Below are 22,032 nucleotides of genomic sequence, written 5' to 3'. Positions count from 1 at the left end.
GAATGAGGCTCCTGTTTCAGGGCTGAAAAGCCTCCATTCATCCGTACCTCCTCTCCTCTTTCTGCTGATAGCGTGCTGGCCATGTGTGGATCCCATCAGCCATATGTGTGCCGTGTTGCCCTGTGGCCGCGCACATGCACTCACACACACACCCAAACACACATATGCACACAATAAAGCTGTCTCTGGGTGTTTGGGCTCTCGGTGAAGGCTAGGACAGACAGTGCCTAGGGACAGGCGGCTGGAGATACACAACTCTTCTTAGAATGTGCCCGTGGTGACAGTCTGCCTGGAAAAAGTCACACACACATGCTCAGTCTGTGTGTGTGTTTGGGTGTGTTTAACCGGCCTGCACTTTTACACTTCCTTTCCCCCTGTGCTGGGGTTTGGATGCAGAAAGGCAGCTGCAGCTGAGCTTGGATTCCTGCAGAATTATGTAATAGGCCAGAATTAGAGAGAGAGAGAGACAGAGACATGGGAAGAGAGTGAGACAAATAGGTATGTTTCTTTCCTCCTCTGCCTCCTCCTCTTTTTGTCACGCTGGCTGCTTCCATACGGAAGCTTTTATTCCACTAATAGTCCAACTAACAGCTGAATTACAATTAAAACACCTCCTGTAAACACCTTGATCATTGATGACTAGAGCTTTTATTTTATTGCATGTGTATGTAGTTGTGAACGTGCAAACACGGGCACATTCTGACCCTCCCAGCCTGGTAAATGTTCATGTCTCATCTAGCTCTGAGCTTCCAGCTTGTAAGCCAAACTTTTTGTGAAGAAGTTGAAGCTTAACCTTGATGAAATCATGAGGGATTTCTGTGACTCCAGTGGAACTTGATTTGGTTCCTCTAGAGTCACAGAAGACATTGCACAGCTGTGAGTAAAACAAGTGGCTGTGAAGTGAAGCCAATGTGGAAGGGTGGAACCAACAGCTGCAGTTCATCAAACGTCCACTTGGGGGGCAGTCGGTAGCGTAGTGGGTTAAGCGGCCGCCCCGTGTGTGGAGGCTACAGTCCTCGCTGCAGCCGGCCCCGGTTCGAATCCCACATCGGACGGCCATTTACTGCCTCTCTCTGCCCCCTGCTTCCTGTCTATCTTCAGCTGTACTATCATTAAAGGCCCAAAAAAATAATCTTAAAAAAAAAACAAAAAAAAAAACGTCCACTTGAGGCTGGCTACAAATGTGAGTCTCCATAAACCTCCATGTTAAAACGTCCAACTTCACAGCAGAAATAAACATGTTTACAGCCTGGTACAAAAACAGTTTTCGTCTCTATGGTTTGATGTGTGTGTGTATATATCTAAATGGACAGTGTAACTCTGACAGCAGCTCCTCTCCCTCAGCTTTAAAGAAAGTAATCTGTTTACTGCTGCTTACATTCCAAACATGTTATTATTCATTATGTGTGTGTGTTGAGGGAGAACGGGGCTTCATGCACAGATATTTTATTCATGCAGAGAGACACGTCTCTCTCTCACCTCCCTGACTCGTCCTTTCATCTTGAACCTCTCTACCTCTCCTTCGATCACTCTTCATCCCTCACTTCCTCCTCTGTTCTCCTTCCTTTCATCTCGGTCCATCCCGGGCCGTCTAAGTAGTTGTGGATGACTAAGCAACATCTTTCCTGCAGACACACACACACACACACACACACACACACACACACACACACACACACACACACACACTTCTAGCAGTTAGACACCATGCACTTAAGGATGTAAATAATCTCCTTTCATCTCACTGATTCCAAGAGGTTTAAGCTAGGTTTAAGTGTCTGTGTGTGTGTGTGTGTGTGTGTGTGTTAGAGAGACACTTTGCCTGATGGACAGACCCAAAACACAGACCCATAAGCTCTGTGTTTTGCAAAATTGAACAAAGGAGCGAACACCAAAGTAAAAGCTCAAAGCTCATTGTGCACGTGTGTACATGTGTGTGTGCATGCATGCATGCGTGCATGTGTGTACGTGTGAAACCCTCGTCTCTTATTTTCCACAGGGCTGCAGCTGCTTTCAATAGAAGTCTCTTGCAGGCACACCCTTCCTGCTCAGGGACATTTGGCTTTGATTGTACCTTTTTAAAGGACTAATCCGACACAGTTAAAAAGTGTCTGCTGCAACGTTCTTTGACTTTCCATTTTGGTGTTTGGTTACTGTTCCTGTGGATAACTGCACACGTTTGTGATTGGACAGTTTTTGTTCATTGAGTTTGTTTGAAGCAGCAGCCTCTGTGGCTGTGAAGTGAAGCCTATGCCGAAATGCAAAAAATTGCAGTTCCTCTTCTCGTCCGCTTGAGGCTGGCTCCAGAAGTGTGTCGATCTCCATAAGTCCCCATGTTAATGTCCAACTTCACAGCAGAAATAAACATGTTTACTGCCTGGTACAAAAAACAGTATAGCTAATTTCCCTGTTCATGACAACTGTACTGAGGGTGAATTTTTATACAACTCACCTGTTCAAATGATACTAAGGCTTAAAGTTATGCTGTATCAACAGACTTTGATGGATAGGTGGGTGTGGTTTCAGATGGCTTGTTTGAGCAACCAGGTGACATTCAGTCTGCCTATGTCTGCTGATGATCTACGTCTTTGCCAATTTTTAATAAACCTGTGGGTGACGTTACGGATACACTGTCCATTCTGTATACTGGCAGTGGTTTCTTTTAGAGATCTTATTCCGACATGTGATCTTTGTGTAGCAGCAGATACCAAGTCTTGAACCAGTACCCCACTCCCTTACAACAAAAATACATTTTTATTATTGGAATAATGAATCGTCTTTGTAGCTTTGGGCTGTCTTTGTGTCATTTCCGAAGTTTGTTGCTGCAGTTCGTCTTCTTCTTGATAAGGTCAAGATGCAGTGCAATTTAACATCAAATGCTTTATAAGAAACTACAACCTTTCATGCTCTACACATAGCCGTTTTAATGCTGGGACTTTCCAGTCAAAATTCCTGCCAAATCACTGACATTTAGCAAGCTGTGGTCTAGTCTTCTTTGTCATACAAAGACATAACAGTAGCTGACAGCACATGCACAGCGCATGCATGACCTACACTACTCTGCCTTTACTGGGAAGCAGTATGGTCCTGTTGGATTGGTGCACAGAAGTGTATGCATACTCACTGATACCCGATTCCACATTTTAGGCAGTACTGGCAACAGAAAATGAACATGGGCCAGGTTGTGAAAAGTCAACTATGTATTCTACAAAACACTATGTAACTCCGTCTAAAACAATGGATCAAACAAATGTGATACAACATGCTAATTTAGAGCTTCTGGAAGGCGAATATTTGAACAGAGCCAAGCTGGCTGCTTTCAGTCTTTCTAATAAGCCAAGCTAATCCTGTCTCAGCTCTAGCTCCAGAGAGCACAGACATGATAGTGATCATGGAACCTTCAGCCAAAAGGCAAAGAGTTCCCAAAATTCCTAAAACTGTTCCGGTAAAAAACAAACAATCCAGTCCAACAATTAAGCTTAAATTCAGTCCATGTGGTGTGACTACAAGGCTTCTAATGGGGTTAATTCATTCATGAACGCAGACAAATCAGACCAGCTTCCCTTTCTTCCCAATCTGCCAACATGGTGTGAATGAAAACAAGTTGTTGGATCCAGTTACGGAACCATGATATTTCAGAATTCAGTTGTGATCTGATTATGAGAACTAATACTTTGTCACCCAGCCTTACATTGAGCTAAATCAGCACTAACTGTGTGCATGCAGCTGAGGATGGCTGCTCTGTATGTTCTGTTCTGTTTTTTATTTCTGCAAAGAAAATCTCATCCACCAGCTGGTTCTCTTAGAAATCCCTTTATTATTAAAGAACCTCAGCCCTGTTGTCAGCAGCCACAGACAGAATACCTGCAGTGACATCACTTTTATGTTTCTGTGTCATGCTGCTGTTGGAATACCTTTACTACATTTGAACCAGCATGCATGACATATCACTGAGAAAGAACAGAAAGCGTGGTTGGCTGATTTGTTGGTATTTTTAAAAAAATCATTAATAGTTAAAATAATTTTCTGTAGCATAAATACCACTGACAGTATAAAGAATGGACCACATACCTGTGATGTACCTGCTCACTTCACAGCCAAGGAGATTTCTGCTTGACAAATACGAATCAGGCAAACAGAAGAACAAAACTGTTCTGATCTGATCAGTGAACAATGAGCTGACTGATAACAAGTATCAAAGTAAATCTGAATGTAAAAGTCTAAAAGTGAAAGTTGAATTCTTCTCACTTTTTGTGTCAGGAAATAAAAAGTACAATGATACTGCAGCTATTGTATATATTGTTTCCATATTTTCAAAGAGGGTAACCCACTCTTTGGACTTGTTTGTTTAGACAGCTTTCAGCTTCAAGTGTTTCCTGTGCTGGCAGTTGACTGACACTTTCAGAGGCAGAGTTGCTAAAAGAGAATCGCCGTCAACCTCTGTGGTGCTCTCCTCACTGAGGAACAGCCCACATGGCACTTTTTTCTTTTCTTTTCTTTTCTTTTCTTTTTTCAACAAGGGATAGACAGCGGTCAGCACACTCCCAGCTTGAAGAAGCAGACTGTCCCGCTACAGAAGTTCAGCAAAGTACAGCAAAGCTGTGGACATGGTCAACAGAAAAATGTGTTTTAGCCAAATAAAAATATTAGCTCTATCTGTTAGAGCATATTCTCACAACTTTATCTTGGCATCAGATCATGGTGTAATACAGCGTGTGTGGTACAGTTGGTCTAAGGCGTACGTACATATGGTTGTGACAATGTATCGCTAAAGGGAAAGAGCTCTCTGATGGCATACCATGTATGTTGTATAAAATTAACTTTAATTTAAGTGTGATGTTAAAGCAACATGTGCAGTCTGTAACATTACAAACAAAACCGTCTTCTGTCTTTTTGTCCCCTGTGTCTGTTCTCTCCTGCGGTCTGATACAACCTTGAATAAAACAACAAAAACAAGGCATTTGATTACACAGTTTGGCATTGAATACCTTGGCAATGAAGGCTTTTGGGTATTCTAGCCAGGACTAATTATATCCCGTTGTAATTTAATATCTCTCTTCTGTTCTTTTGTTTCCTGCTGACTGCCTCCATACTGTGTGTGTATGTGTGTGTGTGTCTTCTTTTTTTTTTTTATAAGATATCACATGAAAGACCATCCTCCTCCTCCCTCTCCCTCTCCCTCTCCCTCCTGTTCCCTCTCCCTTCACTGCCCTCCATCCTCATCCCCCTCCAGGCCTGCTCTTTATCAGTGTCTGCTGGACATGTTTACTGCTTTTCTGTCAGGCTGTGGCTGACTGCCGCTCCACCACACACAGAAACCACCGACTGGAACTGTGGCTGATACCGTAGATCAACTTTATGGAGAAACGCCACTGAATTTGGACAGATAGGCAACACATAATGTCTATTACTCCCCAGACGGGAAGCAGGAACAGTTTTGTCCACTTTTCCAAACAGTGATACATCCTGAAAGGACGCCAGCTGTGGATGTGGCTGGTAGAGCAGACAGATCAGCATCAAAATTGTCTGATTATTCCAGTCAATGTTTTACAACAGCGAGGCAACTAAACTGATCTGAAATAAAAATGCTGGGACTAATCATACACTGTCTTATTGCCCTATGGAGGAAATAAATGGATGTAATGCAGCTGCAACACATGTTGTGACTGCATAATAATGGCTGTGGCTTATAACTTTCACTTATTTATTTATAACTGGAAATGAAGTTACTGTACTGCCTATGCTGTACAATCACTAACACTCATCTAACAGATCATATTAAACAAGTCCAGGGTGGACTGTGTTATGTAAGACATACCAAACGGGTTTGAAATGTTCTGTTGTATAGTCTCGGAGAGCAGCTCTGTTCTGTAGAATCCAACATGTAAGACAATAGTTGTTTTTTAATCCTTCAGACACTCAGGAACATACACACTGAAATATCTCGGCTATTGCCCACGGGACTTTATACAGAGACCCTCAGACAATGAATCCTTGCAATGTCTCTACAATTGATGCATGAATCACCATCAGGTTTAGTACAGACCTTCAAGGTCTTCTTCAGAGGTTTTCTTTTGTTGTTACCTAGCTGACTGACTCATTTAGCTATTTTTGTTATTTTATTTTATCCAGTGATGTCTGACTCATGGATTAGATTTGTACAAAGGATTGTTCAGGTGTGTAAGGGTTCTAGAGATAAAGGCTAATGACTTTGGTCGCCCTCTGACTTTTAGCACCCTCATCAGGTTTCGAATTTTCAATTATCTTTTTTAATGACCAAATACCTGCAAAAGTAATGATGACTGATGTTTTTTGTGCGGAAGCCTTAAGCTGTAAAACTCTCGAGTTCATTTCATTTGTTTCCTCGAGGTAACGGGAGAGTTCCAGTTTTCACAAGATCTCGAGATAACGAAACTTTGTTTTTCCGAGATAACATAATAATTCATTTGAGACCTCAAGATAATGAATCAAATACGAAAGGCCCAAGAGTTCCATCACATGTGACGTTATCATGTACAGACTGATGGATGTGACGCACTGCTCTACAGTATATACTCCTGCTCCGTGCTACATTGAATGATGTTAACAGTGTTAATCTTGAGAAAACAAATGAGATGAACTCATTATCATGAGTCAATAGAGGAAAGAAAATGTATGAATGCATGACTTCTGAGGGCTTCCACAATTTGCAAAATGACTTTCCTAAGAGGTCATGCATTCATATATTTTGCATTTTGCACAACCCCTTAGGGCTGCCCATGTATTCTTAGCGTGGTGAAAAAGGAAGTGTAACCTGTGATTTTGTGGTAAATTGAGAATAACGAGACTGACCCTACAAAATAAGATTGTGGTGATGGCCATAATGAGTGTGGTAGGCATCACATGACCGCGATATTGCAGTCATGCAGTTATCATTACAGCACAGCTCAAGAGCCACTTGCTGTAAAACTTGTACAGTTTGTCCTCTCTTCTTTCTTTCATCCCGTTCTCTTCGTCTGTATCAGATTAAACACCAGTAATATTGTTATATATGTGACATGACCTCAGGACTGGTTCCGTGGTTGCTGGTGTACAGTGCCCTCTTGTTTGGTAGCTTGTTCTGTAGTCCTGACACAACTACCAAGACTTTTTCGAAGGCTGTTGTATGTCGCACACTTCTTGCAGGAATCATCACTTAATCAGAAGCACATTGCAAGTGCGAGGGCTTTTCTAGGAGTTGTTAAAAAGCATTGTGGGAAATGTAGTTCAGAAGTAATGTTGTATCAGAATGAACTCCTGGAATGCTGTACTTACAGTATGTTTGTGAGGGTCTCTATAGCAGATTCTGTCAGAAGTGTTGGGGAAGCAAGCTTGATGACAATCATTTCAGTGCTGTCCCAGTTATTATTATTAATCAAGCTTAACTTCAAAGACTTCACACATGCGTGGGCAGCTTTGATACTCTTTTTTGGCTGTAATAATGGGCACCTGCCTGAGCCATTATCACAGTGATTCTGCTGGTTTGGTTTGAACACAGCAAGGTTCCATCGAGAAAGTGATGTGCAGCGGGTCAAGTTGTACATTTCGCTGTAACATAGCAACATAATGGGCTCCACATGGACGTCCAGGCCTGTTTCCTCACCAGAGCTGTCCGACACATGAGTAATCACTCAAATCTGTGTCTTTTTGTGTGTGTGTGTTGCAGGTGTCTGGTATCGTGGGCAGAGCTGACGTCCTGGCCTGTCTGCTGTTCTTACTGACGTTCCTCTCCTATATCAGGTAAGATGACTCTGCCACACCGTCACCATGTTCATGTAAGATTAGTTATATCAGACAGTGTTTGCTGTTCATGTTCATCGTATTCCCATTGGTTAGTTCTGACTTTTTATGACTGCTCTTGTTGTGAAATGATCAGAGTTCACAAAAGCTTCCATGTGAACAAAAGAGTTGGTTTGTACTTATTAGCTAATAATGTGTGTTAAAAGATAATTCTGGTTTATTACTATTTAGGTCTTATTTTTATACTTTTGGCCGTCCTTCATATCTGTCATACAAAATCAGACTAAACAAGATATTTGAAGATGTTGCCTCGGATTTCAGCCTCTTACTTTTTTTTCTGAGTTTACAGATTGGTAATCCAAAAAATTAATTAAATCTGTGAGGTTTTTACTATTAGCAAATATGGTCTTACAACAGTATCGACCATTGAAGTACTCTGAACTGTGAACTTGCAGATGGCAGCCAACTGAACACCCCTCACCTCACACCCCACCTCATCCAAGAAACTTTGTGAAAGGCCCTATCTAGAGCTTGTTTTTTGTTTTGTCTGTTCTGGGCTGCCGTAGATATAACAGGCTTTTTTTTTACGGTAACCAAAACATAACAATTCTTATTTTCAGGTGATTATACACAAATAATATATTCCATACTTAGCCAATAAATTCCCCTAAATCTTACACACTGGACCTTTAAAACCAAGCTTGATGGTTCATTTTGCTCAGAAGAAACACGACTAGTTGATTACAGCCCTATAGCTGAGGCTCACCTATCTGTTATCTTAAAGAGTGGACTTCTAGCTGGACTGATGAGGTCAATTAATAGTTAAAATTATAAGTTACAAATCATGTCCTGTTTTTTTTTCCTGACAAATGGAGCTAATTGGCATTCGGCCTTAGTATCTTTGTATCTTGTATCTGTGATTATGTCACTTATAATTCATGTTAATGTCTGATTCCTGAATATGAACACTACAACATGACTATTACACTGAATGTACAATGTCCTGTCCTCTCTGTGACTGCGCTGAGGCTAACCTCTTATCATCTGTCATCATAAATCACATGTGTTCTCCTTCCTCTCCATCTGTGTCTCAGGAGTGTGGGTGTGTGCGTCTCCGATAACTCTCTGCCCTCCACGGTGTCGGTGGGGTGTCTGCTCGTCAGTTTGTTGCTGGGCACCTGTGCCATGCTGGTCAAGGAGACAGGCATCACCGTGTTTGGAGTGTGCGTGTTGTACGACGCCCTGGTGCTCTGCCGCAGGCCTCTCATCTAGTAAGCACACAGTGTTTTTGCTTTGTTTATGTTCTGTTTATTCTTTTTTTTTTTTCTTATCTTGATTTATGTGGCAACGGTCTGCTGAGCATGCACACACTTCTTGGCTTTATATTTACACAGCTAAAGTCATTTCCACTTGGGAGCTGCCCACTGCAGCCATGCAGTTTGTTTTGGAGATGAAGAGTGTTTTTCTGAAACCGTGTGCACAAATAGCAACTATGCGCTTTTATCCATTACCATTACATTACATTTATGCCAAACATGGCATAATTTTCAGTCTTCAGACTAATTTGACTAATTGGAGATTAAATTCAGACATATTGAGATGATGTTGGTACAAGTAGGAGTGTAAGCAATATAATATTTTTTACAATTGGTGATGTACCTTTCTTTTCTCTTCTTCTTCATCCGTTTTATTTCAATGACTTGCAGTTTTTTTTAGGTATTCTAAAACATAAGCTGTCCATAGAGCTGTAGGCTTTGATACTGGACTCAAGACACAAAAATTACAAACGTAGACTTTACTTAAGAAATGCTGTTAGTTGTGATTATGCAACAATTGATGAATAAATACTGCACATATGAACACTAAACTGCTTTGCTAGTTCAGCCTCGTAGTGACTAAGATATGTGCTGAAAAATTATTTTTCCATGGACAGATTTAGCTCCTAAGCCGGTGAACTTCACATTTCTCTTCATTTTTAAGCTAATAGCGCTGTAACGATAATAATTATGCAATCATTTCCAAAATTAACATGGTTTTATGAAGCATGAAATATTCAGCTTCAGTCCATATTACTTCACCTTTAATCCTTCAAAAACATTTTCTCTGCACTCACTAAACTGTTTGATCTCCGACATGTTGCGCAAAAGGGAGATACACACACCTGTATTAACGAGGTACACACCTGTGACACAACTAATGATTCTTATTTTCAGGTGATTATACGCTAATGAAAACATGAATATTGAATATTATGTTCTGTAAATAGCGCCTTATCAATCTGACACCGGACCTTTAAACTACACACTTTTATCCCCACACTGCAGTGGCACATAGATTGCTCTGTCCAGGTAACACAGTTTCACAAGTGCTATTGGAGCTCTTACACTGTCTTTCACGCAGACACCTACACTGATCACGCCATCGATTCAGGTCTGTGAGGGTTCAGTACTCTTAGCAAAGAGAGGACACAGGAACTTAATTCAGTATTTGAACTGGATGTCACTGATGTTTTCATCTTGATTGCAACCACTGTTATAAATGATATCTTTGGGGAGTTCTCCATTATTTTGATAGGGTAAGCAGTTCAATATTTGCTCATTTGCTTGCTGATACAATGTGTTAGAAGAGCTGTAATACCTCCTTTAGATGCTTACTTTGGAAAGAGAAAGCCAAGTGTAATTATTTCCATGAGGCAGGTTGAGGTTGAATACTTCCTGTACCTCTTCTTCGAATACTGAACATCACAGAGGGCAAAGGTGTCCCGATGCCTCAGCACCAGAGGAGATGTTTACTTCATGTGTAGATGCTGAATGCAGTCAATTGAAAAATCATTCCTGTGTGTGCCTGTGTGGCTTTACACAGATGCCATTATCCATGTCCCACTTTTTACTTGCACGCTGTGCTGCTGTGTTTCTCCATCGCCTGCTTGGTCCTTTTAAAAGAGTCCTGCAGTGATAATGGAGGACAGATGCCTGGAGAGCAGTGAGCTTCAAATAAAACACACTCAATTTCAGCCGAAGCCTACTCTCTCCTGTCTCTTCATCATTCCACCAGCGTTCCTCCACTTTTTTTAAATGGACCATACCAGTGTTTTGTATGTTTTAGGCCATTAACTACAAATCACACATATTTTACGTTACTGACGGCCAGCTTCCAAAGTACACCATTGTTTTTTTAGATTAATTTCTTACCTTCCAGGCAGCCGCCGTCATTAAGGTACACCAGGAAAATCAACTTGCAGAGACTTGAAGCTTGCTACAGATAGATCATCCATCACATTTAGTCAGCTTTTTCTGTTTCTGTTTTTTTTTGTTACACCGCAGCTCTCATGTTAGCTTACAGTCACAAAACCTCCTGAGGCGTATAGGATGATCATGAAAATAAGTAGCATATAAGCAGATATGCAAGCAGATGGATTGATGGATACAGGATATTTTCGAGGGTTGACAGTTTATAAGATATTCTATTTTCATACTAAAAATTAACATTCCACTAATGTTGTTATTTTCAGCTGTGTATATTCCAATGAACATAAAGACATATGTTCTACAGCTTATATTATATATTGTATCCAAGTGGCAACCTCCATGGCTGGGAAAAGATGTCAATCTCCATAAGCGCCCAGCCTGATACAAAAACAGTTTTGTTCTCTATAGCTGATTTCCCCGTTCATGACAACTGTACTGAGGGTGAATTTTTTTATAGAGCTCACCTGTTCAAATTATATTAAACTTAAAGTTATGCAGAATAAAGAATGTGGTCACTGTTAAAGATGGCTTGTTTGAGCAACCACGTCCGCCAACGATCTAGGTCTTTGCCAATTTTTAGATTTTAGATTTTTAGATTAGCCGGGTGGCTGGTGAGGCAGTACAGCCAACATATAAAGCATATCCAAAAATCCAAACCTTTACCTAATGTTTAAAATAAGATTTGTGGAGTTTTCTCTTGTGCCTAACAAACTGTTAGCTGGTTGGTTCATTTATAACACACAAAGCTGACTGTAAACAGCCAAGAGGCCATATGTCAGACTGTGGTAAAAACCCAACTGATGACCCAAAGAGTGATAACCAGAATAATATTAACACATCCCATGTCTTAATCAAAATAATAACACCTAAATTGAATAATCAGAATATTGTCATATTCAGTCTAACAGTAGTAAGTAAGTGTCATGTAAATGGTAGCTAGGTTGACTAGGCGTGCAGTGTGTGCTACACATCAGTCACTCTGCATTTGAAATGGTACAGCAGTCCAATGTGGGACACATGAATGGTTCCTCATGGCCCAGTTTAGGATGTTACGACTACAAAACTGAAGGTTACAGGATACAATGTATGAGACAAAGGAAAAGGGAACACCTAAAACAATAAACCAACTCTAATAACACCAGATGATCATCACTATTCACAAAAAGGAAAAAAGATTCAATCAAATCAAGCCACAACATTAAAATACCTCAAGACCACTGGCCTAACTCTCCCCAGACCTTTGTCTATATTAATATGTTCAGATAAGTAATTGTTGAACCTAAAGCTAAGTAAATGTGATGGATCATCCATCTGCAGCAAGTTTCAAGTCCCTGCAAGCTGATGTTCATTAAGTCCTGACATTTTGGAAAGCAATGGCTGCCTGCGAGGAAGGAAACATTTATTCATCAATCTAAACAGAGATTTGGAAAACAGACAGCACTGATGGATGAACGTCTACATAAACGAGCAAACACATGAAGAAAACTGCTCTAATGCTGCACTGTTTAGTCAAAGCAGATAATTCTCCATGCAGAATATTTCAGTGTTAGGTGAATGTGTAGGGAGGAGTGTGTGTTTTTGTGTATGTGTGTGTGAGGGGGGGGGCTATCCTTGGGCTTATGGAGAGCCTCAATTTTTACAGCCAAAACTAAAAGCTGTGTTCTGGCACGTGTGAGTGTGAAAACGTGTGTGTGTGTGTGTGTGTGTGTGTGTGTGTGTGTGTGTTTCCAAATTTGCATAATTGTGTGTGCATGCCTTTATATGTAAGCCTGGCCATGCTGAAGCCAGGTCCAGATGTTTCAGGAGCCTCCCTGCTACAGTATGTAAGCCGGCCTGGAATGTACTGAAATTAGCCCGCTGCCACTGTGCTGGGCGAACTGATAACACACTAAAACAGTACGTGCTTGGGGAGGTAGGTGTGTGTGTGTGTGTGTGTGTGTGTTGAGTTTAATCTGTTTTAGAGGTTATTTTAGGCAAACCTCCCCTGGGCGTCTGTCACTTAGAAGTGTGGCAAACGTCCAGAACCTGCAGGGCTTTCCAGAGAATGAGAATGTGTGTGTTTTGTTTTTTTTGTCTTCAATAAGAAATTTTTATGTGACATTTTGTCTTGGTGATTATTTACTTATATAATGTTTTAATGTATAAACAGCCATAAACAATGAATTTAGAAATTCATTACTGTGTGGTGTTAAAGGAGGTTTTTTTGTTTGTTAACACCACAAAAGCTTTCCCAGGAACTCAGGAACTATTTCCAAACTCAGTTTTCAGGTCCTATTTTGTCAGACTTCACAGTTCCTTGCAGGAGTGTTGTTCAATAGCTGTGAACGTTTGAGGCAGAGCTTGCAGGGTTGAACATTACTCACTGGTCAAACTCAAATGTTGGGATTTCTACGACACATGTACAGTACAGTTTCATTCACATATTGAAAGAACCTTATGTAAGATTTGGTATAATAGAATATAACCCCACTGTGGTAAATATGCACAATTGTACACATGCAGTCTGTCTTTCAGCCTTTTATTTTACCAGGCTCTCGCCAACAACTAAAAGTCAGTCCCAGATTTACTCTTGTCCAGCAGCTTCCAGCTCGCTCACTCTCTCCTTTTCTCTCCTAGCTTCCTTTGTCATCGTCCACAGAAGCTGCTGAGCCCGGTTACCCGGCATGACAGAAATAAAAACCCTGAAAATCTTTTTTATTGAGATGAAAATCAGGCTTTTTGTGTTAGTTTTGTTTATTTGAAACATATCTATACTATCATATATATATTATTTTATTATTTATGGTACCTGTCAAGAGCGGATGTCACAAAGTGCTTCACACACAAATGTGAAACAACCTGCAGGCAAAAAAAACAATGAAATAAACCAAGTTAAACAAAGTCAGGTCTAAAAAAAAAAATAAAATTTTTTTTAAAAAGTGTCAGCAGTGATCCACGAGGCTCCTCATGTCCTCAGTCTGTGTCCAGCATGACTTTTCAGCTGCTGGCTCCCAACTTGTCTCCGTCTTGATTACGTCTTCCTCTAGCACCAGCTGTGATGATAACACCTAATACTTTAAAACTGATGCACACACACACACACAGCAGAAAGCCTGTGTAGTAGCAGTTGTAGCGGTGCAAAGCTTGCAGAGGGCTGCTGCACTGCGATAATGTCAGTGTGCAGCAGGCAGCAGCCAGCATGTTAGGAGGGATACAGAGGTGTCTGCAGGATTTGGATCTTTCGGTGTCTCTGCGTCTGTGACTTGGAGCTAAAGTCCCTGTAAATAATCTTGACTTTGTTTTGTGCTTCAGCAAAAATTCCAAGTGCAGTCAGGTATGGAGATGGTTTTACTGTGGCGACTTTTCAGCCTTCACATGAAAACAGTCTTTGGATCCTGGTTTCACTCAGCCTGCAAGGTGGTCCGGTTCCACACACACACACACACACACACACACACACACACACACACACACACACACACACACACACACACACACAGTTCAAAGCATCAGGATTTTTTGCAGAGAGGATGGAACGTTAACACACATAAACATTTGGATCTTTTAAATACTACAAAGCACAAAGGTTGAAGCAGTTAATGTAAACTGAATCCCTCTCTGTATTAAACAGATCTATAAAGTCACCAAATAACAGAAATCACATTTTGGATTTTCCCCCCTGTGATCTGTTTTAACAGCAGCAGGTGAGCCCTGTGTTTTAAGGTTAGATTAAATGACAGTTACATACATTGATAATTTCTAAGAAAAGACAATGTGGTCAACAGCGAGTCTGTTCTAGAGATGTGCAGAATAGTTACTAAAGGTTGCTTCAACTAGTTTAGCCCTAGCACTACAAGCAGCCCACTCCCACTTGACAGGAGTGTACTTCTTAAGCATTACACCTGTAAAGTGTTGGTGTTTCCATGTGTTGATTTATAGGCAAGCAGTATCACCTCATATTTGATTCTGTGGCTGACAGGGACCTTTACGTCGCTCTAAGCTGCATTTTGAATGAGCTGGCACTGTGACTGATTTAGTTCATCTTTCCCCATCAACCAGTAAGAGGTAGCTGCTAAATATTGAAAAATATACAGGAATGAGAACTGAGGAGCTTTAATCAATCATATTGTCTCCTGGGATGCTATATGTTGGGTGATGTATTGTGCTGTTCGATGCTAGTGGATTTACTCATCAGAATATTTGGTTTGTTGATTTACGTGTCTGAACAAATAGCCTGTTGTCACTCCCAGATTGTCTAATGGCACCTTGGCATTGCTGGTACCCATCTAGTGTCATTATTTAAATGTCCCCATATCTGGTGAAGTGGTATTAAGAGTGAGAAGGTCCACATATGGAGGTGGATGGATGGGTCAAACAAACACAGGACTTTCACCCAGGAGACTGCTGCTCCTGTGCCGAGTAAAACCAAGAGTCAACCTTAATTTCTTTTAAACTAACGTTACTTAAGTTACGTTACCTAACGTTACATATAACATTTTATCCAAACCAAGCCAAGTTCACAGCTAGCTTTATTTTGACAGTCTGTCCCGACATTGCATGTAAACTGTCGCTAACTTGAGCCCTGTACGTCCAAATCAGACGCAGAAGGGCAACCTGCAGCATCATAGTTTGAAGAGAGCCTAGGTTCACTGACCAAGCTGCCTTGAACATGTTGGAATAATCCTTCAGATGAGGGTTATATGAGTGTATGAGTGACAAGAAAATGAAATAATTAATTGTTCATTTCTACACATACCAGGTGAAAGTGTATGTGTATGTGTGTGTATGTGTGTGTGTGTGTGTGTGTCTGCCTACCCAACATGTAGCCAGAAGTGATTCTCTCTCTCTCTCTCTCTCTCTCTCTCTCTCTCTCTCTCTGTTTCTCTCTATCTGTTAATGTGTTTATGTTGTGTGTGTGTGTGTGTGTGTTGCAGGCTAATCATTTGATTACAGTCAGATTAACCTCTTGAACCCCACACACACTCTTTGGCAGGTTCCTAATTACAGACTTGTAGTGCAGCCAAACTCTGCTCAGAGCCACAGAACTGAGGACAAAATATATTTTAGTGGAGGCCCAAAATATTCTCATTATGCCAAATATGTCAGGATGAATTCGACATTAATGTGTTCCAAACTGTTTACAAGACAGCTTGAATTTTCAAATGAATGTAACATTGCAAATCTGAAACATCTTGAATACTCATCAAGTGTGATACACTGTAGGTAAAGACCAAAAACCTGCATTTAGCTTTTTTCTTCACTCCATTTATTAACTGACTTATAGCGTTATAATATGGCCATATAGTCACCACATCTTAGTGAAGAATACCATTCATTGTTATTTTCAGCTAGGGTACTGAGAAATGCCTCCGAAATCAGCAAAATCAGTCAGGAACCAGCACTAAGATAATACCGGTTCCAGACTACTCAGTCTTGAAATATTGCTGATCTCCTGGACAAATGATACTCAAGTGTGGACGTTACTAAATTTTAATCAAAATGCAGCTAAATGCAATAACTCAGGAAAATTCCATGTCACGTCTTCATTTTTTTGCACCAAATTACAGTGTTGTAGTTCTCAAAATTAGTCTTGGTCTTGATTTATTTGTTAACTGTCTGGGAGAAGACGTGAGCCAAATCATCTGGAATAAAGTTTAGTTTCTTAAACTGCAAAGAGTTCTTCTGCAAAGCAGCATCCAAAAGAACACACAGCATAAATACTTCAAGGCGACGCTTTACAAGGTCACTCAATGTAGAAACCACACTTCACCCAAAGAGTTTTCATGAATATTAGCTACCTAAGTAGCCTATATACAGGGTTGCGTGTAGAGTACTCCACTTCCAATTCAGAAAAACATCTTGTATTCAAGCACCACTCTATCACCCTGGTAGCAAAGCCTGCTGAGGAAGACGACGGTGGTGCACCAGCTCCAAAGCAACAGCGTCTGAGTTTTAGCTCAGCAAAAACTGTCTCTACCAGTGAAATTCACTAAACGCTGTGTGGCATATTGCTGACTGTCTTTCCTCTTATTGTTATACTACAGAGTTGATTTGGTTGGATGACAGACGCTATTCATTGCCAGGACGTTTCTGTGCCTTTAAAGGAGGCTGTGTGTCTGTGTGTCTTTTAATTGATGGTAACATTGTAACCTAATTAACTACTTTCCAAAGTAACTATACCCAACACTGCCTATATACTGTCTGGTCTTCACTCGGTCTTGATACACTCTGGTCTTGGTCTAGTTGGTCTTGATTACACACTGCCAAATTATATTGAGTAGTATATGTTATGGAATTTTCTATTCTTTGGGTACACAGGGCCGCACATGGTCCTTGGGGGACATAGACGGTGAAGGCACTAAGCCAGATCAGAGAAGACGCTCTCTCTTTGGCATGGAAGGCCGTTGTTTGGAGTGCGGGAGGAGTGCAGGTGCCAGCTTATCTCAGAGTGGCCTAGTGACCAGGGTCGAAGAAACTGAATGTTGGCCTCCTAGACATAATAGATAGCTAACTGTTGACGTTCCACTAGCATGAACAGATAACAGTATCTCCAGACTAGAATGTGTTGAAGGTGTAACACTAACATGGGTAGATGCATTCCCCTTGACTATTTTAGCCGTGTAGTATTTGTCTTGTTATCTGTATGGGTTTAAAGTCTGACCACCAACATGACTTGGGCAGAATAGAGACCGACTCATATGCATACCTGATTGTATGTGAAAATGTCTCTGATTCTCCTTGATCAAGCTTCAATTAATATTACAGCATAAGACATCAGAGGCCCTGAATGCTTTCTTCCCTCCTGACCTGGTGTCATTGACTTTCAGCAATTTCTCCACAACAGTATGAGTAAGAATATTGCTAAGTAAATCACAATGTTGGCATGGAGTTAGTCCGTTATGCATGGACTACAGAAAGTTCTCAGCCTACAGATATTCAGTTGACAATGATAAATGGCAAAGAAAAGCAGCAGATCCTCAGCTGACAAACTGGACTTTTTTGAGAATGTTTGGAAAAAACGATTAATGAATGAATGAATAATGGTCTCTAATTATTTCAACTCCAGATAAACAGTAATTAATAGAAGGAAGATAGTGATGATATCAAACCAAAATCAGTCTTTTATCAAAGCCTTAATCTTACTCATACTGTTTCCCCTCAGAAATCTACCAAGGTCCAGATTTCTTCTTCCTCAAGCCTCATGAAAGCAAACAATTTCTGACAATCCGCCAGAACAAAAATACAAATCAAATGGGTTTAAATATGAGAGCAGAGTTGAATCTATTAATGTAAGGCAGGTTAGTAATACAGTATCTCTTATTACTGTTATGGGATTTACTAGAAGGAGGCATTATGGGATGTTCATAGCATTACAGTCTTCCCAGTCTGTCTCCCTGTTTGGTATCCAGGGAAGATTAAACTGCTGCTGATTTAATTTAAGCCTTAATTAAACCTCAACAGCTGCCAGTGGATCCTCTGAAAAGGCTAATTGGTTGACAGACAGAGACAGTTTGAATATCTGTCAGAGATAAAGAGATCTGTAATGTGGAACAAGTGTCAGGAAGAATGAGAGATGAAAACCGATAGAGGAGATAAACAGACTGGAACTGTAGGTTCATTAACAACAAAACTATTGAATTAATACTGACATCAGAGCAGTCATTTGCCTGAGAGTCGATGCCCCATGGGAACAGTTTGAAATCTGGATTTTGAGATGGTTCACTGCATTCTGTTATTTTGTCAGATTCTGAGCTCTTATGTAGGTGGCAGCCTGTTGGTCAACAGGATCAAAGAGGATATATCCGGGGGCACAGTGGAAGGGTAAACCCGAGTAAACTCAGTTTATCCACCTCTTTGAAATGAGTTTACTCGTCTATTTTCAGATCAGTGAGAGGAAAGTAGAGTTCAACCACCTCTGTGTTTACCACTACACTCCAGGATATATCCATATAGATGATGATCTCCTGACTTTTCCTCTAGCACCACTGTGAGTTGAAATTCTTGGTGTTCAGTGAAAAACTATTTAAAATATTATCCAAATCTAAATTGCCACACATGATAATGCCCTCTACTCGATATAATGTAATTACTTTGGTGATTCCACAACTTTTCTTCTAACGCCATCATCATGCCCATTCTATTTAGCCTCGGCTTTGTGTTTAGCACTAATTAGATATCATTAGCAAGCTAACATGCTGAATTACAGTGGGTAACATGCTAACCATGCTATACATTTCACTATGATTGTACCTTTATGATTATATGTGAGTTAAACTTCAAGACAGCGGTGAAACAGAATATAATTACTTAATGATGTCAAATTGTTTGTTGCATAATTTCCTCCAGCATGTTGAGAGAATGCAGCTTTTTGCTGTCGAGACATCAGACGTGGATTCCTGAGAGAGAAATAGATAAATGGTAAAAGATTTACAGAGATGTAGAGGGCGAGTTGTGCATAATTCATGAACAGCAAGAAGAACATAAGGAGAGAGATGGAACTGAGATTCAGGCAAAAATTAAAGAAATTCAGAAGTTCAGACAGTCATCACCCCTCCTCCTCCTCCTCCTGCTCCTACCCAGTGTTCAGGACCAGCCAACTTCAGAGTCTCCGCGCAGCATATTAAACACTGACCCATTGCTAATTAGGAGTTTGTTTGAAAAGCGTCCGGAAACAAAGGAATAAAAATGTGTCTTCATTTGGACCAAAACGTTTCTTTAAATCACTAAAAGAACATAAATTACTGTTGGATTATAGGTTTACCTGCAAGCTCTACTGTCTAACACACAGTCGAGAATCTCATTATGGAGAGATCAATTGGAAAAGTAATACTTAACTAATACTTAAGATAAAGATAAAGAGAGACTGTAGTTATAACTCCACTGTCTGTATAAATCTATACTGTACTGTCTGTATAGGTCTGCGTCTCTTTTGAGTATAGCAGGTCTCTGACGGTCTGTGAAAGCAGGAGTGACAAAGAAACTGGAAATTAAGGCTGGAACAGGAAGAAGAAACAGAACCTCACCTAAGAATTATGGTTGGGTCCTCAAACATAGTTCCTAGGATCAGTGTCTATTGGACTGAGTCAAAATGTAGATGACAGTAACTCATTTCGGTGCCTGAGCTGTCGATTGAAATGGTTGCCCTCTGGGGCAGAATCTACATGAATGGCAGCAGGTAGCCCTCTGTTAGCTGCTAACAGTTAATATGCTGAACTAAATGGTCTGTAATGTGGCTGTATTTCACTAAAACCTGGAATGTTTGCTTTGGTTTAACTCCAGAGTCCAGATTGCTGTTTCTTCATGATGTGTGTTTGTTTTTTACGGATGAGATGGTAGCGTTCCATCAAATCAAATGTATTTTCTAAAGTTAGTGACGTAAGTCATGTTTTTTTAATTCCACATCCATAGGTTTTGTTGACAGATCATGCTCCATTCATACATGTTCTAAACATCTGCATTAGTGTCACAATATTGAGTTGTAGCTTTAACAAGGTTTGTTTCAGGGAACACAAGCACACACATGCTAAAGTTCTGGTTCCTGCTGGTATTTTCCAGAGAAAGCAGGGTGGATTTTGGTGAGGATTCTCTGCTCCTGGTGTTTAAGTCTTGTGTACGTGTGCAGGATGTTTAAATAGTAACTTAACAGAGAGTGAGTAAATTATCTGCACAATCTTTTACTATAGCTCAATGAATTCTGGTCTAATTACCAGCTACCACCACTGAGCCCCCCATATTCCTCAACCTTGTTAGGTTCTAAGTTGAATAACTGCAGTTTTCAGAGAGTTAGAAGGACTGGGGTACACAGATTGATGAAAGTGCAAACACCCAGACCAAGTCCAGTTTTTTTTTCCTCTGAAGTTTGCTTCTGAAAAGCTTCTGATTCAGCTGCACAGAAAACCATGGAAGCATAATATTGCCTATAAGTACTAGTAGAAGTACTAAAATTAGATTTTGATACAGAGTCCTTCCACAAGAAAGGCCCTCAATAAGCCTTTCAGACTTTAAGAGAGCTCTTCTCTCAGTACAAGTTACCTCATGTTTAGTTCTTTAAATACCTCGGAACAATATGGCCAATCATTTGAGCAGTTGCTTCTAGATGAACTTGTGTGCTACGAACAGGGACCAAGAATTTGTGAAATCATAGGGAGGGAAGTGTTAGCACTGAAACGCAAATGTGAGGAGGAAGACCTTGAGTGTAATTCTGAGGAAGTGTGCTGTGCATCAGTAGTCAGAATTTCTCACTAGACAAACACATAAACTTACAAAATACAGTCTCATTCATAGAATATACCAAACCCTAGGGTTGCAAAAGTCTGTGAATTTTCAAAGTGGGAAATTTTCCATTGGAATTAACAGGAATTAATGGGGATAAACCAGGAATTTACTAAATTGAAGGTTGGCCCTTAACAGTGAACTTAAATATAGTTGGGCAAAACATATTTTAGCATAATCTTGACTAAAACAACCATATTTTATGCAAGTACACTTCATCACATGCACACAGCATACTGCTCACTGCAGGGCTGTTGAGGCCACGCCTCCTACATGCACAGATGATTTCTGAACCTGGACCACATTTTAGAGCCCAGAGCACAAGACTAGTGAAGCCACACATTTGAGCCTGCGGATTACATATTATTGTTCAATAAAATAATTCAAACTTGAAGTTCTACTTTCAAATATTTATGTTAACTTTCAAATGTTATGATAAAGTTTGTTTAAATTACCCCCAATTCCCAGTTAATTCCCATTAATTCCCATGAATTTTCATGGACTATTTGGAATATTTCCAAAATTCCCCAGCCTAACTCATATAAAAGCTCAGTACTCCCAGTTCTGCCCAACCTGTAATACAGTTGTTCTGGACCTGCTCATGTTCACACTCAGACTGGACCTCTATAGTCATTATGCTTAAAGGCATTACATAATAACCATCCCTACAGAACCACAGAAGGGTGACCATACAGGGCGACTCCTTAGATAAAAGTAAATAAAAAAGAAACTTTTTTTAGAGTTGCCCTCATCACAGCCAACAAATATATATGCA

At 40.4% G+C, this 22,032-nt stretch overlaps 1 protein-coding gene across 2 annotated transcripts in view; it reads left to right on the top strand.

Moving 5' to 3' along the window:
- Positions 1 to 22,032, top strand: part of tmtc1 (transmembrane O-mannosyltransferase targeting cadherins 1) — a 125,011-nt gene that overhangs the window by 25,375 nt on the left and 77,604 nt on the right. For both annotated transcript variants that reach the window (XM_027272057.1, XM_027272058.1), the window contains 2 exons: positions 7,685 to 7,758; positions 8,853 to 9,029. In XM_027272057.1, the coding sequence (XP_027127858.1) occupies positions 7,685 to 7,758; positions 8,853 to 9,029 (251 nt within the window). The remainder of the gene's footprint in view (positions 1 to 7,684; positions 7,759 to 8,852; positions 9,030 to 22,032) is intronic.

Source organism: Larimichthys crocea, chromosome XX (assembly GCF_000972845.2).
Source record: "Larimichthys crocea isolate SSNF chromosome XX, L_crocea_2.0, whole genome shotgun sequence".
Classification (NCBI taxonomy): domain Eukaryota; kingdom Metazoa; phylum Chordata; class Actinopteri; family Sciaenidae; genus Larimichthys; species Larimichthys crocea.
The sequence above is the reverse complement of the archived record's forward strand: the minus strand, read 5'-3'. Positions and strand labels throughout refer to the sequence as shown.